Source organism: Pteronotus mesoamericanus, unplaced genomic scaffold (genome assembly GCF_021234165.1).
Source record: "Pteronotus mesoamericanus isolate MK-2021 breed Mesoamerican mustached bat unplaced genomic scaffold, CSHL_Meso_final contig_20, whole genome shotgun sequence".
Classification (NCBI taxonomy): Eukaryota; Metazoa; Chordata; class Mammalia; order Chiroptera; family Mormoopidae; genus Pteronotus; species Pteronotus mesoamericanus.
Genome location: NW_026555085.1, coordinates 53660734 through 53676897, shown reverse-complemented (window position 1 = coordinate 53676897; position 16164 = coordinate 53660734). Strand labels below are relative to the sequence as shown.

The 16164-nt window shown below is 40.3% G+C and overlaps 1 protein-coding gene across 1 annotated transcript in view; it reads right to left on the bottom strand.

The window, feature by feature from the left end:
• Nucleotides 1–16164, bottom strand: part of KLHL32 (kelch like family member 32) — a 182670-nt gene that overhangs the window by 93656 nt on the left and 72850 nt on the right. Inside the window, exon 4 of the mRNA XM_054569737.1 lies at nucleotides 13177–13284. Within this exon, the coding sequence (XP_054425712.1) occupies nucleotides 13177–13284 (108 nt within the window). The remainder of the gene's footprint in view (nucleotides 1–13176; nucleotides 13285–16164) is intronic.

The following is a 16164-nucleotide window of genomic DNA, read 5'->3' as shown; positions in this document are numbered from 1 at the left end:
ACTCAAAGCAGAAAGAAGAGAGAGGGCAATAAAACAAAAACCATGTGCCAGCTTAAGCCTGTCATTATTTATCAGAAAACAACAGGTTTCTTACAAACACTGCCACATAGACCTCCATTCGCATTCTGTTTGCCAAGTCTAAATCATGTGGTTCCCCATAGCAGTAAAAGAACCCAGGAAATTGAGTTTTTATGGCTAGATGCACTATCGTCCCAAGTCAAATTGGAGTTTTATATAAAGAAAAAAAGAGGGAATGCATATTGTGTAGGCAATCAGAGTGTAGACCATAGCTCTTAACACAGTTTCTGTTTATGGTAAATATGCAATAAATGTTAACTATCATGTTTCTTTTTTATGCAGCTAAGTGTTTTTGCCCTGAATGAATCATGTGCATGCATCTTATCTCATGTTTTACCTATGAGACCTTGGTGGCAGGATCCATCCCATTTTATGTTCATTGCTGTTGAACACCCTCTAGAGCACCTCTGGAATTTTTTACTAAAATTCACAGGTTTGAAAAAGATAGTTCCTGAGAGAGATGTTAAAAATTGTCAAACGCCTTCAGAGGGGAGCCTGTCACATGCTAACCCTCCTCAAGGACTACCTAGTTAAAGGGGTTAAGTAAAGGGACACTGGAGACATTTCACCCAGCAGTTGTAATAACATATCCAAATAAAGGTACGTGTTGGGTTCACTGTTGTACATAACAAATTTGTGACTTGATTATTGATCCCTTAAGTTAAAAATTTTGTCAGGCGGCCTTCATCCAAACACAGTAGCCTTGTTTAAGTTTCTCAAAGATCTCAATATCAAACATTTAAAAGTACGAATTTATTTTCAATTCATCAAAAAGCAATCAACCTTTTCATCTATTAGAATATGAAAAAAAGAGAAAGCCAGGTTTTTCAGAATATTTTTGAAGAATGCGAAAAACCACAGAGGTAAAACAATAATTAAAATATCCTAAACCTAAAGAAAGGTATACAAATCACTTTGAGATTCTATTCTTTTCCTTCACGTGTTTATATAGGATCATTTGGTTCATTTGAAATTTCTCAGGCTACAGGCAGGTTGCAGAAGTATAGCCTTCTCTACGATGCCAAAAAGAAATCTTAGAATAGATAAGGACTTTAACATTACATTACCAGGAAAAGTACATGCTGTCCTACAAAAATTTCATTCATTATCATGAATGGAATTTAAAGGATTTTCCAGTCTGTAGATGTTGCTGTTGAAACTAGTACTTCCTTTCCTACTGCAGGACGTGTGTAAGGATGACGGATTGTCCAACCCGCAGCCTGCAGACCGCATGTGGCCTGAGATGGCTATGCATGAGACCCAACTCAAAATTGTAGATTAACTTAAAATCTTTTTTTAATTCGGCAGTTTTTGTTAGTGTTTGTGTAGTTAATGTGTGGCCCAAAACAACTCTTCTTCCAGTGAGGCTGAGACGCCAAAAGGTTGGACCCCGCGGATTAAACGCTCTAGCTAGGTGCTGGGTAGAGAGAAAAGAAAGAAGTCAAATTGGACTTACTATTTGTGGTATGATTAATGCTAAGATAGCAATCACCACAGGGTGCTGTTGGACCGTGTGTCTGGGGATGCCTCCTTTCACTGAAGTTCAAAATAATTCTTCGTATGAAAAAAATTGTTTTTTTCACATTGTACGAGCAAACCCTGCTTTTGGGGGCTCCTTTTCCATTAATGTGATTTTGGAATTTCATAGCTCTAAGATTAATAGCTCTGTCTGCTGGTCATTTCCAACACAGCTTCCTTCATTATATTTAAATGAACAAAATATGTTATTTAGTAATATGTAAAGATAAATTATATATACTTGCATTACATTAAAAACGCCCTAATTATTTGAGAAAGCAGAACAAATTTTTGACAGTGTCTCACTGTAAGGCAAAGAAGCAGTCCAAGCAATTAAATAGAAGGAAACAGGACGGTCATTACAGGTTGTAAAAAAAAAGGCAAATGAGTTATAAAGACTCACTTTTACAACCAGCGCTCTTTCAAGCGGGATGAGCATGGGAGGTTTTATCCTGCAGAGCTTTAGTAATGAACTGGGCTTCTCCGCACAGAGCTGGGCTCCTACAATGCCAGCGTGACCAAAGAAGAAACATGACTTTAAAATACTGGCATCCAACGATGGAAGGTCTCCGGCAGGATGAATAGGCCTGAGGCCAGTGCTCACTTACGGGTGGCTACCGCTGTGCACTGACGAGTGCTAGAGCAGAGACAGAGGCAAAGGGCCAAACGGAAGGAGTCCACTGTGGCGCAGCTCACGCTAAGGCAGCCGGGGCCACAGGACACTGTAAGAGTGGCTGGGGAGGCTTCATTTCATGGAAGGAAGCTGTGAATAATTCCCGTGTGAAAAATTATACCATTACTATCCAATTCCGTGTACATTTGGGGAATTACTTGCACTTGCTTTATAAGGAATGGAGGTAAAAGTATGTCTCTAGGGTCTACTGTAGGAACCCAGGCAAGTCACTGCATGTTTATCAAATGGGTGCCCATGACCTACTTTCATAGGGTCTACACAGCGTAAAATGAGACAAGCCAGGCAAATTCTTAGAAAAATGTCTGGCACGTTTTATAGGGTAAAAAAAATGTAGCTGCTGCTGTTATTGTTGTTGTTAATTAAAAAATAAATGTACCAGTACTTCACAAATAATGACCTCTATTTCCAGTGTTTACATGCTGCCTGCTACATTCCAGGCACATTTCATATATGTTAACCTCTCCTCCGCCACACCCTTCCCCACTCCTGCAAGGTAAGTATATCTCCACATGGCAAATGAAGAAACTAAAGGCAGAGAAATTCACCCACTCATCAGCAAATCTTTTTTGAGCACCCACAGTGTATTCCTGGGGACTTTCTGGCACTGTGCACGTGACCACAAGTTTCCTTGTATCATGGTACTTAGAGTCTAGGTTTTGCTCAAGTAGTTACACTGCAGTGCCATCAACTGACAAAAGTAAAACAAAGAAAGAAACAGGTTCACAGGAAAGAGCAGGATTTCCATCTGGGAGTATGTCAAGTCTGTGATGCCTTGTAGCCATCCCGACAGTGGTATCCGCTGGACTGAAAGACAGGAGTCCCGTTGACAAGCCGGAAGCCCCAGACCAAATTTTCCCATCCCATAGTTTTGTATGGCCTGTGAACTAAGACTAGTTTAAGAAAATTGTTTTACTTGTCTTTTTAAAAATTTAATATTTTTATTAGTAGACTTGAATTTTTAGAGCACTTTTAGGTTCATAATGACTTGAACAGAAAGTATGTCGAATCCCATTTACCTCCTGCCCCTCCCCCATTATCTACGTCCCCCACCAGAGTGGTACACTTGTTACTATCAATAAACCTACATTAATACATTATTATCACCCAAAGTCCATCATTTACATTAGGGTTTATTCCAGAAGTTGGGTTTGGATAAATGTAAAATGGCATGTACTCACCATTGTATTATCACACAGACTATTTTCACTGTCCTAAAAATCCTCTGGACTCTGCCTAGTCATCACTTCCTTCCCCAAGTGTCTCACAACCACTAGTCTTTTTACTATCTCCCTCGTTTTGCCTTTTTTAGAATGTTACACACTTGGAATTCCAAGTATGTGGACTTTTCAGATGGGCTTCTTCTATTTGGTACTATGTATTTAAGTTTCCTTTGTGTCTTTTCATAGCTTGATAGCTCACTTATTTTTAGTGCTAAATAATATTTCATTGTCTAAATGTGCCACAGTTTATCCATTCACCTCTAAAGGACATATTGATTGCTTCCAAATTTTGGCAATTATGAATAAAGATGTTATAAACACTTGTGCACATTAAGGTTTTTGTGTGGACATTAAGTTTTAAACTCCTTTTGGTAAATGCCAAGGAGTGTGATTGCTAGATTGTATGATAAGAATATATTTAGTTATATAAGGTGTGTCTTTTGCAAATATTTTCTCCCAGCCTGTGGTTTGTGTTCTCATTTTGCTGGCATTGAATTTTGGAGATCAGTTTTTAATTTTAATTAAATCCAGCTTATCATCTATTTCTTTCATAGGTCATGCCTCTGGTGTTGTGTCTAGAAAGTCATCATCATACCCAAGGTCATCTAGATTTTCTCTTGTGTTATCTTACAGGAGTTTTATAATTTTGCATTTCAACATGGGTCCATGATCCATTTTGAGTTCTTTTGTGTGTGTGTGTGTGTGTGTGTGTGTGTGTGAAGGATGTAAGGTCTATGTCTAGATTTTTTTTTTCATGAGGATGTCCAGTTCTAGCACCATTTGTTAAAAAGACTATCTTTGCTCCATTTTACACTTTGTCTCTTTATCAAAGATCAGTTGACAAAATTTATGCAGGCCTATTTCTGAGCTCTCTACACACTGTCTTGATTACTGTTAGTCTATATATAGTATATATATACATTTTTATTTGAGAGAGCACACACGAGAGAGAAAGAGAAACATCTATTTGTTGTTCCACTTACTCATGCATTCATTTTTTGTTGCTTCTTGTATGTGTGCTGACCCAGGATTGAACCTGCAACTTTGGCATATTTGGACAATGCTCTAACCAATATATACAGTAAATCTTGAAGTCAGGAATTATAAGTCCTTTGACTTTGTTCTCTTTCAATATTGTTTTGTCTATTCTAGGTTTTGCCTCTCCATATAAACTTTAGGTTCAGTTTGTTGATATCCACAAAATAACTTACTGGGATTATGACTAGGAGTGCAACGACTGACTGAGGGAGAATTTAACAATATTGAGTCTTCCTATTCACGACTATGAACTATTTCTCCATTTACTTAGTTCTTCTTTATTTTTTCTAACAGAATTTAATAATTTTCCTCATGTAGATCTTGTTCCTAAATTGTTAGGTTTTTTTCCTAAGAAGTTCATTTTTAGTTACAAATGTCTAAGTATGGCTTTTACTTTTTTTAAGTATTTGGGAAAACCCCAAAAGATAAATGTATTGTGATAAATGAAAAAGTGAAATTCAAATTTTAGTATCTATAAATAAAGTTTCATTGGAACAAAGCCATGCTTATTCACTTATGTATTTGTCTCTGGGTGTTTTCATGCTCCAACAGCAGAGTTGAGTCATTTTGAGAGAGCTTCATATGGCCTAAAAAACCTAACTTCTCTACTGTCTGTCCTTTCACAGAAGGAGTTTGCTGATCCATGGTCTGGAGTGTAGGTGGAGGGTGGGAGTCAATAGCATAAGACTGTACCAGATAATATGGGTCTGGGTGATACTCCCAAGGAAGCTAGTTAGACTCAACAGGAGGATCTTGATTAGTCTAATTAGTGAGGAATTCAGAGCCTATAGAAGAGGGAAGAAGCAAGAAAAGGCCCCTGGGAAGAAATAAGGGGAAGGGAGTGGGGAGCCACAGAGCTGAGCCCACAGAGTGTGGTGTCATAAAAACCAGGAGGGAAAAGGCTTGCGCGGAGAGGCAAGCTGGCGGTGCCACGTGGTGCTGAGAGGTCACAACAGCACCGTGACAGTCAAGGACTAGGCCCACTGGAATGCTGAAGGTGGAAGTCTCCAGACTTGATGAGCGGAAAATTAAATTAAAAATGAATACATTTATGCAACTCTTTTCATAAATTCTGCTGTGAAGGGAAGCAGAGAAAGAAACAGTGGCTGATGGGGAATAAAAGAACAAGAAAGGGGTTTAGAAAATTAAACACTAGAGCACGTTTATATGCTGGTAGGAATGCTCCATTAGAGAAGGAAAAACTGATGATCCTTGGACAGGGCCAAGGATTACAGGACTGATGGCTGACAGGTAAGAGGGAGTAGAATCCAGAGCTTAACTTCTTGCACTGTAAAAGATGGGAATACAAAGAAAGTGCACAGAAACAGGGAGGTCTGGGGATTTGATGGTGACAGTTGATCTTCCTGTCTACCTCTATTTTCTCAATGGAAGGTGAGTTTTACTTGCGGAATGTGTACTGGAGGTAGGGTAATAGGTGGAGGGTAGGGTTTGAGAAGAGAGGAGGAGAAATGAGACATTTACTAGGGAGAGGAGGAAAGCAGATTTACTAGGGAAACAAATTAGTACTGTCTGGAAAGAAAGGGCATCCGTCTAAGACTTAGAATAATGAATTTTAAATGAAAATAGTAACTTTTTCCAGAAACTATCAGCAGAGCGAACACTTAGTGTGGGAGTCAACCAGTAATTTTCCAAAATTGCCACAGGCTGGAAGCAAGCCTGTTTCCCCCCTAAAATCACTGCCGTATTCTTTAGCCTGTGCCAAATATTTCTACCTTGATATATATGTGCTAGCATAGGGGTGTATGGCTATGATCAGTTTTTCAGGAGCAATACCTATTCCATTACCATAAGCTGAATGGCTATTTTTGCTCCCTGCAAGGTAAAATGCCAATTGACCTTCTATTTTTCCAGTAGTACTCTATGAGGTACTAAGGCGCAATCTCTTATCTGAACTAGTGTAACTTTTGGAGCATTGAACATCCTCAGGTACTTCATTACACTCCCTAAACAAATAATTCAGGCCCCTGATAATCCATTTCCAATAAAGGCAAAGGTGTATTGGCCTGGTAATTCCAATCACTGAGAAAACATTCCCTGTGCTTTTTTTTTTTTTTTAATCAAAATATCCCTATCTTCAAAGCAGGTATTCATTAAATTCTTGGTGAATTAATTAACCTCAATTTGAGAGTAAACTATAAGTGGGTGGTTTTTGTGCAGTACACAAAGGAAATGAAATATTCACAAATTAATTTAGGACATTTAGTGCAATGGAATTAGTCATTCATTTGAATGTTTACATCATTATTTTACTCAAATTAATATCTACTTGAAGAATAAATCTCAAAAATTCTGTTTGGTCAGTTATTTTTTTATCTTGAAATTAACCACAAAGATCATGTTTTTGCTATAAATTGGTTTTCTTTTTAAAAATATTGTAATTAGAATTGTAAAACTCCCCTATACTAGTACATCATACAAATACTAAATGCTTCCAGCAGAGGGCTCAAGAATTCTATTTTAAGGAAAGTTTAAAAAACTGTCTAACAGTAGTTCAGCAAGTAGCTTCCTAATTCCTGCAGTATAAACCACAACCTGAGTACACCGTGACCAGACAGCTCCGGCAGTTTAATAAGGGAGAAGAGGCTGGCAGGAAATAGAGACTGTCGGCCAGAAGTGACCCTGCCCCACAGGTAGGGGAACTCCCACATGACTTCACTTTATCTGGACCAAATGTTCTCCATGAGCAACACATAGGTTTTGGGACTAGTGACATTGGTCTTGGGTCCTCCCTGGAGAAAAGCAAGCTTCTGAGGAGTCATTCTCCATCTGGACTTCTAAAATCTCACTTCTCATTTTTTCACAGTAAACAACAAGGTCCCCAATCTGTCCTTTCCACTTTTGACCACCCAACCATCCCAAAGGCTTATTAGCCTTGACATTTTGGGAGCCATAAAAATTCCATGTGGCATATGGTTCTTGCTATCAAGTCAGTCAACACTTTCTATGAAACCATGCATGGAATGTGTAACATTTTCACCCCAAAACAGTAAGCAGACACACCTGCTTGCTTGTTTGTTTCAAAAAATCCACTGATAAAAGAGAAAATCTCTCCAAAGGCAAATAATGTAGAGTTTCAAAAGACCCAAGAAAGCAAAAAGTCACTGATGGAATTCAGACTTTCTCCCTTCATTTCACTCTTAAACTTTCTGTGTCAACAATACAGCTATAGGCTCTGGCACATCTCTGACGAGAATTAAGGTGAAGATGAAATGATCACTTTCTGTACAATTCTAAGTATTCTTCCTTTGAATGTAGATTTTAAACTGTTCTCTCTAGAGCCTGGGGCATGGTGCAGTGCCCTGAGGCCTTCTGCCAGGCTTCTGCAGGTTCTGCCAGGTGGAGAAAGGCCTCGGCAGCTAACATATTCATATAGTCTTAACAATGCTCTCAAGGAAAGCATTTAAGAAAAATTTCTCCCAAATTTGTTCCATGTCAACCTTTTATTTCAAGCAGGTTATGTTTTTAAGTCAATCTGATAGGGACTTTTTCCATGCAAAGTGACACATCCATCCCTGAAGGCATGGTCCACGGGAAGGCAGTTCTAATTAAGATTCCTGTCACTCTCCTTGATGCTCAGGCCTCCAGAGAAAAGTATTCTGCTCTGGAGAATACAGTTCCAATGATCATCAAAATGTAATGCCAAGTCTATGCCTTATCAGGGCAAGGGGAAAAAAATCATGTGAATATATTAGGGAATCAAATGAGAATCAGGAAGAAAAACTTTACTATGTAAGACCATGAAAATAAAGGAACAGTTTCCTTTAGTTTTGGATTTCATGAGTATTTTTACATGACCACAAGTACAGCTGAAAAATAAGTGGTTGCTTTCACTTAATAGAATATCATAGTTGTCTAGATTGCCAAAGATTTCAAAACAGTAATGTTAATGGTAACACAAAATATCACTGTGAAGGTGGTACTAAAGCATTCTCTGGACCAGGGAAAGATAATTAGGGTGGGTTTCCCCACAGAGATCGGTTCTTCTATGATGTGGAGATTCCAAGGGCTGGAGTAATTGGATAACGAAAAGAAAAGCAAGTGAACAGAGATACCAAAGAGTCATTTTCCTTCGGACACCACAGATGACACAGCTGGTCATGGCTGACAACGTTAGCTTTCCCTGGACATGGGAAATGTTAAAGAGGACTACAAGTGTCACTATGATTTGGTACATACTCTCTTTACTGGGTTTCAGGAATCTCTCCACAGGCTATAAGGGACAGAACAGGAGGATACTTCTCTGGAAAGTAAAAGGAAGCTAACTAGGTTTAATATAGAAGGTATTTTTTAGCACAGCACTTGGCATAGAGTTTGTCTTTCTTGACATCGTCATAGCCAAAGTGCTCAACAGTGAACTTCATCGTGGTTCTCAGCCCTATTGGCTTCCAATTTTGGTCCAGAAACTCAAACTCCTAGAGGCTTATTCCAAGACCTTGGGGGCTGGAAGTCCTTCTGCTTTCAGAGCAGTGCTCTTTTCTTGAAATAAGTGTCTCAGTTTAACTACTCCATACAGCCTGGCTGGGCTTTCTTAACAACACCTGCTTGCCCGGGTGGCGGACCTCTTGTCTAGTTTGGACTGGGGTTCCTCCCCCCAACATCTCCATCAGAATCCTTTCTGCCCCCTTCTTTATCATGTCTCTTCTATGCAAGAACGGTCCCACAAATTCATTCTTGGCCACAGTTGGAAAGCAAGGAGATGGATGGCGCCCAGGGTAACAGAGTCCTCGCGCCCACCCGAGCAAGTGAGGGCTTATGAGTGTTTTTAAGTTCACCCTTCTCCCTAAGGCAAACCTGCCCAGTGACAGTTTACATCACACGATCTGCCCCAGGGCCAGCCTAGGACAGGGCCTGCACTGCAGCCTGGCTCGCCACCCTCCACGGCTGGTTCCGCTGGGTTTGGCTATGCGAGAACACCACGGGGGCTGCGATGCGTCCTGGGCTCTGCTCGAGCTGTGCGCCAAACAGGGAGTGCCCGCAGCAAGGGCGCATCTCTAGTGGGTGTGAAGGCAGAGTGTGTGTTTGCTCAGTCCTGTGTAAGCCCCTTGATAAAAAAAATAAAAAGTGCATGCATTTTTAGAGAATGTATTAGCATTTGGGGAAAAGTCTGCTTTCTCTTTAAAATTTCCTGGGTGAAATCTGTGACCAATTTTAAGAAAGCTAGGCTTTATAGAAGCAGTGTATAAGAGGAACACGCACACATCTTGTTACACTTGACGACACTCATTCATCACACCCACTCTATACTTTCAATTTCTCTCCCAAGACAGCAACAATTTCCAGACTTAAAATACTTACATCTTATACTGTGCTTACTACAACTGGCTGAAGGTATAATCAGCTGACAGTAGAAATAGGTACAGGTAAATTCAATGTTATCCCAGATTTTTAAGTCTAATACATAATGTTCACAATAGTCAATAACAATGCAGGAATTGAAAAACTATGAATTTATGCACACTTCCATATTGCAAACTTTGCTTAATACTAATTTCAATGCCACAGGAAGAGAAAGCAGCTTTTTGCTTTCCCTCAGTATACTCCAATGCCACTTTCTGCTCTCATCTGTGTCCACATCTCCAAGGGAAAACAGATTTATTATATGTAAAGTCATTTTGGCATTTAAGAAACCAAACTGCCATAAATGTTGCCCAAGAGACACTATATTAACTTCCGCTCTGCAGCAAAGAACCATCATATATCAAGTACAAGAACGGCAACTCAGAGCCCCCGTGAACTGCGTATGGGAAAGGCGCCCCGGTGAGAGAGAAGCATCAAAAGAGTCACTCGCTATTATGTCCAAACACTTCCCCACCTCCTTCACCAAGGACTAACAAACGTGACCTAACATTTTCTTAATGACAGAAGACATTAAGAAAGAGCACTGGCTTTGAAATTCAGAGGACTGTGTTTGACTCATTGGGCCGGGCACACTGGGAGCGTGGTTTTAGTCATCCTTCCTTCCTCCACTGCTCCCCGCTGGGCTTGTCATCGCTGTGGTGGGCCCACTGCATTCCTCAGAGCTGTCGAGAAGATTAGGGTAAACGGCACACACGAAGTGCTCAGGGCAGCGCCCTGTTGTGGCAAAAGGTGCTCTGAGAAAGGTCAGCCCCTGCCTGTGCCCTCAGCACACAACCTGAGCAGCTGAGTTATTCCTCAGTGTGGCAGGCTTGTCTCCCTTCCGTGGAAGCACATGTCAAGAGTGAGTCACTGGGCAGAATAAATGCAACTCCAGGTCTGGCCCTACGGCTCGCTTTTATTTTTGTAAGTACTTGTACCAGATACCTAAATATATTTTTTTCTCGTTTGGCTTTCTTTCTCCTCATAAGAGTGGAATATGAGCACATGACTCCTGGGCAATGGGATATGGCTGCCCTACGGCAAGCTCCTTCCTGCTTCCCAGGCAGTTTTCTGACCCTTCAGGAAGTCAGCTCCCACTATGCTATTTTCAGTTCATGTTTCATAGACCTTTGTGCTGCAGGCTAAGTTTACATATATTGTGAAAGAAACCACAAAGCAATCAAGGCAAACACTGAGGCAGCCACTTATATTTGCCTGTGTGTCTTGCCTCAGCCTCCACAGCAATTTTTGTGCCCTTTTGTTTACTAATAATTTAACATGCTTTGTAGCCTATAGTCTCTGAGCTTAAACCATTGTTAATGAAGCTAAGTGCAGACTAGTTTCTTGGGTAGCTCTATCAAAAAACTACTCTTTGCTATTTCATCCCCATTTACACGCTAGTGACGTATGAGCTATGGGTTATCAGTTGTACTTTAGAGATGAGCAAATGCAGGTGTGACTGTGATTCAGGTGTGAAGAAAGAAATACACACAAGACACAATTTAGAGCTGGTATTTTTCTTTACACCTGTAAACCAAAAAGCATAAAACATTATTTACTCACTTCACTGGGAATATGTTCTGGCAACTCTGTGAACAATAACTGCTCCCTTATTTCCTAAGGCGTGAACTCTGGCTGGGCTGGCACTGAACTTGTTACACATCTGCTTTCTACTCCCCTTTGCACTTGCTACTTGACGAATGATTTCTTTTCCTTTCTACCTACTATTTTTATTTTCTCTGCCAGAGTTGCCTGAACTCCTCTACGAAACATTTCTCAAACTCTACTAGTTCTAGAAGAGGGGATGAACAATGTCATATACTTTAATAAGCCTCCGAAGAAGGGAATTTAGTAGAAGAGTGAACTCCCATCTTTCTTCAACAAATACCGCCTTCTCTGTGAAGGTTTGCCCTGGTGGCCCCAGTTGACCACCCCCTCCCTTTCTGTCCCCACTGTGTCTTGTATTCCTATTCTAGTACACCTTCCATCATAGTAAGGATATGTAATGATGCAAATTCCTCTTTCCCCCACTACTAGGATATGAGGCTGTCAAAAGAAGAGGTCCTGATTTTAGCTTCCAAGACGCTGAACATAAGTTGGAATTAAAGAACAAAACTTTATAAAAGAGAATAAACATCTAGTCTGTGTCTGCATTGGTTTAGTTGAGTAGTTCTGAAATAAAAACGGAGGAAGGGGAGCAAAGTGGACAAGGTGGATCAAAGGCACAAACTTCCAGTTATAAGATAAGTCAGTCCTGGGAAGGTAATGTACAACATGGAGACCATAGTGAACACCACCATATCATGCATTTGAAAGATCCAAGAGAGCAGAATCAAAAGTCTTCATCACAAGGAAAAAAGTGTAACTACGTGTGGTGATGGATGTTAACTAACCTTACTGTAATAATCATTTTGCAATATTTACATAAACCATATCATTATGTTGCACACCTAAATCTCATACAATTTTATATGTTAATTATAAATATAACATATTTAGATTATAAATATAAATACATAAATAACCTTAATTAAAAATAATTTATAAAGGAGAAGTTGTGTGTACTCTAATAACTGTTTCACTAACATAAAACTAGTTAAGAACTGTAAAACTTCAGGTCTGAATTCATATTGTCTTTATGCAGTGTTGTTTTGATTCACTCTGATAACTGTGCAATGGCATGGCTCTTGTTTTCTATTAGTTGCCATTATTGCCCTTTCATTAGAGAGAGAGAAAGAGAGAAACTGGTGTTCTCTGGAGACATCTGTAAGTCCTACAATTTTAATCATGAACAATTTTAGCATTCAAACCACCACATTCTAATCTATTACTTAATACCCCGAGTCTGAGATATGTGTGGAGGACAAGGGTGCCAAGATGCTAAACATAGCCTTAGGGGCTTTACTTTTTTGCTGTTCTTGTCTTTAAGCCAATAAAACCAAGACTGAGTCACTGAGCTTCAGTTACAACAATGAGAATTCAAGTTATCCTGCAAACTACCATTTAATACTTCTTTATGATATTTTAAAATTATACCAGCAAACCACTGAGCTAAGATTAAAATACCACGTTCTCTGGATCATACGTAAAATCACACTGCTTTACTTACCTTTCCATATTTGAGTTATACAATTAAAGAGGTAAAAAAAAAAATTTAAACGCCTAAATGAGTAACAAGAAAAATACCTGAATCTCATACCTCAAGGAGAATCTCTCCTGATTAGAGACAGTTAAAATGTTCAGCTTCTGGGACAGCATTTGGTACTGTACCTGTCCTGTGTATGCGAACTCCAGAGCCTGCTTTAAGCCAAGGCTGGTGACACCATGTAAATTCACCTCATCGGCGCCACTTTCCACCATACAAAGACTGAACATTGCCTGAGGAGGGAAAGAAAGGAGAAGACAAGGTTATGGGACTTACGAAGTAAGGGGACAAGACAAAGTCCTAGAGAGACTAGGAAAGAAGTTTTACAATTTAAATACTGACTCTGGATTCTGAAATGCTTTGACAAAGCTTCACTCACACAGGCCACTGCGAATCATGTTGCTGGCTCACCAGGTACAGTCACACACAACCAGCACTGCACACCTCACACGCAGAGTCCCGTTGAATCCCACAGCCGTTCTCGGGGCTGACTGTGCTCACACGCACTCACTGCACTCATCCCCCCGACCCCGGGGCCTCACTGCTACCGGGAAACGTGTAGCGCTCCCAAAGAGTCTGGCCAACAGGACGTGGAAAGCAGCACCCTTGTCTCCTGACTCTTCTTCCTTTATTCAGCCCCAATGACATATCACCTTCCTCTCTGATACCATATATCACATACTCTATTCCAGCGGCTCTCAAAATGTGGCTCCTGGGCTGGCAACGTCAGTATACAGCCCAGGGGATCGTTACAGGTTCTTGGGCTGGGGTCCCAAGGCTGACTGAATGAGAAACTCAGAGTGGGCCCTGCAGCCTGTGTTGCAGCAGCCATCCAGGCGGCTCCGATGCTCACTCGATTCTGAGAACCATTGTCTAAGTTACTCGGTGAAAATCAATTTGCCTCCAAACCAATTCTCCAAGAGGCCACCTTACTGAAAATCAGTTCTTCCAATGAATGACCAATATAACAAATGGAAAATTAAAAATTAAAACAACAAAACTTGCCAAATTAAACAAATACATGGGTTTGTACCCTTGCTCCACAAAAGCTTTGAACAAGTTTGACTTAACAGGTATAAAGGGAATATTCAATGTTGTGTTACCGATGAGGAAATACACTGTATAGACTGTATGTCTGTGTAGTGAAGAATTACCCCTACCCAGAGAGAGGTCTGGCTTTTGCCCTGGGCTTGTGGGACATGATCTCCAGGCCCTGGGACTATCCTGCCTGACAGGAATGTCTGTGTTTGTGTGGGGCTCTGGCCACTGACAGTCTAGGAACACGATTTACGATGGGGGTTTTGGGCCACACCGTTATCAGTCCGACCTCCAGAGGAACTGGAGACTAAAGGTGTTAACCTGAGCTCAAGGAGAGGCTGGTGATGAAAGGTCACACACAGGCAGTTTGTGATTGAGCCCCAGTAAAAACTCTGGGCACCAAAAGCCTGGGCAAGTTTCCCTAGCTGGCAGTGCATGTGCACACCTCCGCACTGCGGGGTCAGAGGAGGGGCTCCACAGGAGGAAGGTGGCCAGAAGCTTCGTGTTTGGTCCCTCCTGCACTCCACCATATGTGTCTCTTGCCTGGGCTCATTCTAATTTGCATCTTTTCCCTGTAATGAGGCGAATCCAAGAGTATAAGAACTTTTAGTGAGTTCTGTGACTCAGTCTAGACATGGACTGAACATGAGAGTGGTTTTAGGAATCTCTTCAAACTTTGCGAACTCTACAATCTCTGCCATTGGTGTCAGAATGAGAGAAGTCCTCATAAGGGGACTGTCCCTTTGGACTTTGCAGTTTGGTTAACTTCAACAAAAGTAAAACAAAACAATGGAAGAACAACCACAATACACCTACCTCATTGTTCTATGTAGTAATAGCTCAGTTCACCCTCAATATTTTAATTTTAAAAATGTTATATTTAGTCTTGCTAATGTTATAATATGTACCTTTCAGCAATTTTTCATTTTGATAAATTTATTTTTGATCTTAATTCTATGCATTTTAAATTAAGAATGTATTTAACGTTCATACATTTACTTTATCATAAACAAATCTAACCTTTAAAATTGGATCTTCTGAATCTATCTTTTAGAATCTGTTCAAGGCAAATGGTCAATATGGCAGATTTGGCCTCCTGGTTAGTGAGGGAGCCGATCTGGCCTCCAGCTGCTGTCACTGGCAGGCAAGGTGCTATGTGGGAGGTTAGGAACACTGGACTTGAAGTCACAGAAGCCTTGGTTTGGCGAAGCACAGTGGTTGGTGGTTAAGGACCAACTTGTAATCAAACAATTCTGGGTTTAATCACTGGCAAATGAGTAGGGCAAACACGTAACCTGAGACTCAGTTTTCTTATTTAAAAAAAAATGGGACTAATGACCCTGTTTAAAGATTATATGACAGTACCTATGTAAAGTATTCAGAACACGGCCTGATAATAGACAAACTCTTGGTGAAATCTATATTTTGGGATTACTAAATAGAGTACAGTTTCTTCTATATGTTTTCTGGTTAAAAGGACTGCTATGTTAGAAATACCAGTTTCCGGGATTTTTTTTTTTAGGGGGAGGCATTAAGAGCGGCTATACATAAAAAATGCTAATAGGAAATTGATTTTAATGTTAAGTGGATTCTGCTTATGCAATTGTAGAACACCTGAACTTTTAAAATTAAAAAGCACAGGTCACCAAAAAAAAAACACACACACAAAAAAAACCTTTCAATGTGTCTAATTCTGAATTTGCTTCTAGGCCTGGAAAGCCACTTTTAAAAGTACACAAACAAAATTTCCGTTGTTTTCATCGTCCTCCAAGTTGCAATTGCACCTGATAGGGTGACTAGCTGCTCTCCACCGACTCCACGTGCAGAGGGAGACAGAAATGAGTCAGACTGCAGGAGAATTATCTAGGTTAATTAGATGGAAAAAAGTTCCTGAGAGCAAAAGTTAAATAACAGAACAAGCTGCCAAGGGAGTTTTTTGAATCTGCTTTCATTAGGTGTCTTTCAAAAGCAACCAGGGCAATTGGTATAGAACAAGCATCCTCAACCCAATGGTTGTGAGCTACTGAACTTGAAGCCTGGCTTGCTAGAGTTGGGCAAGAACACAATCCCTTAAA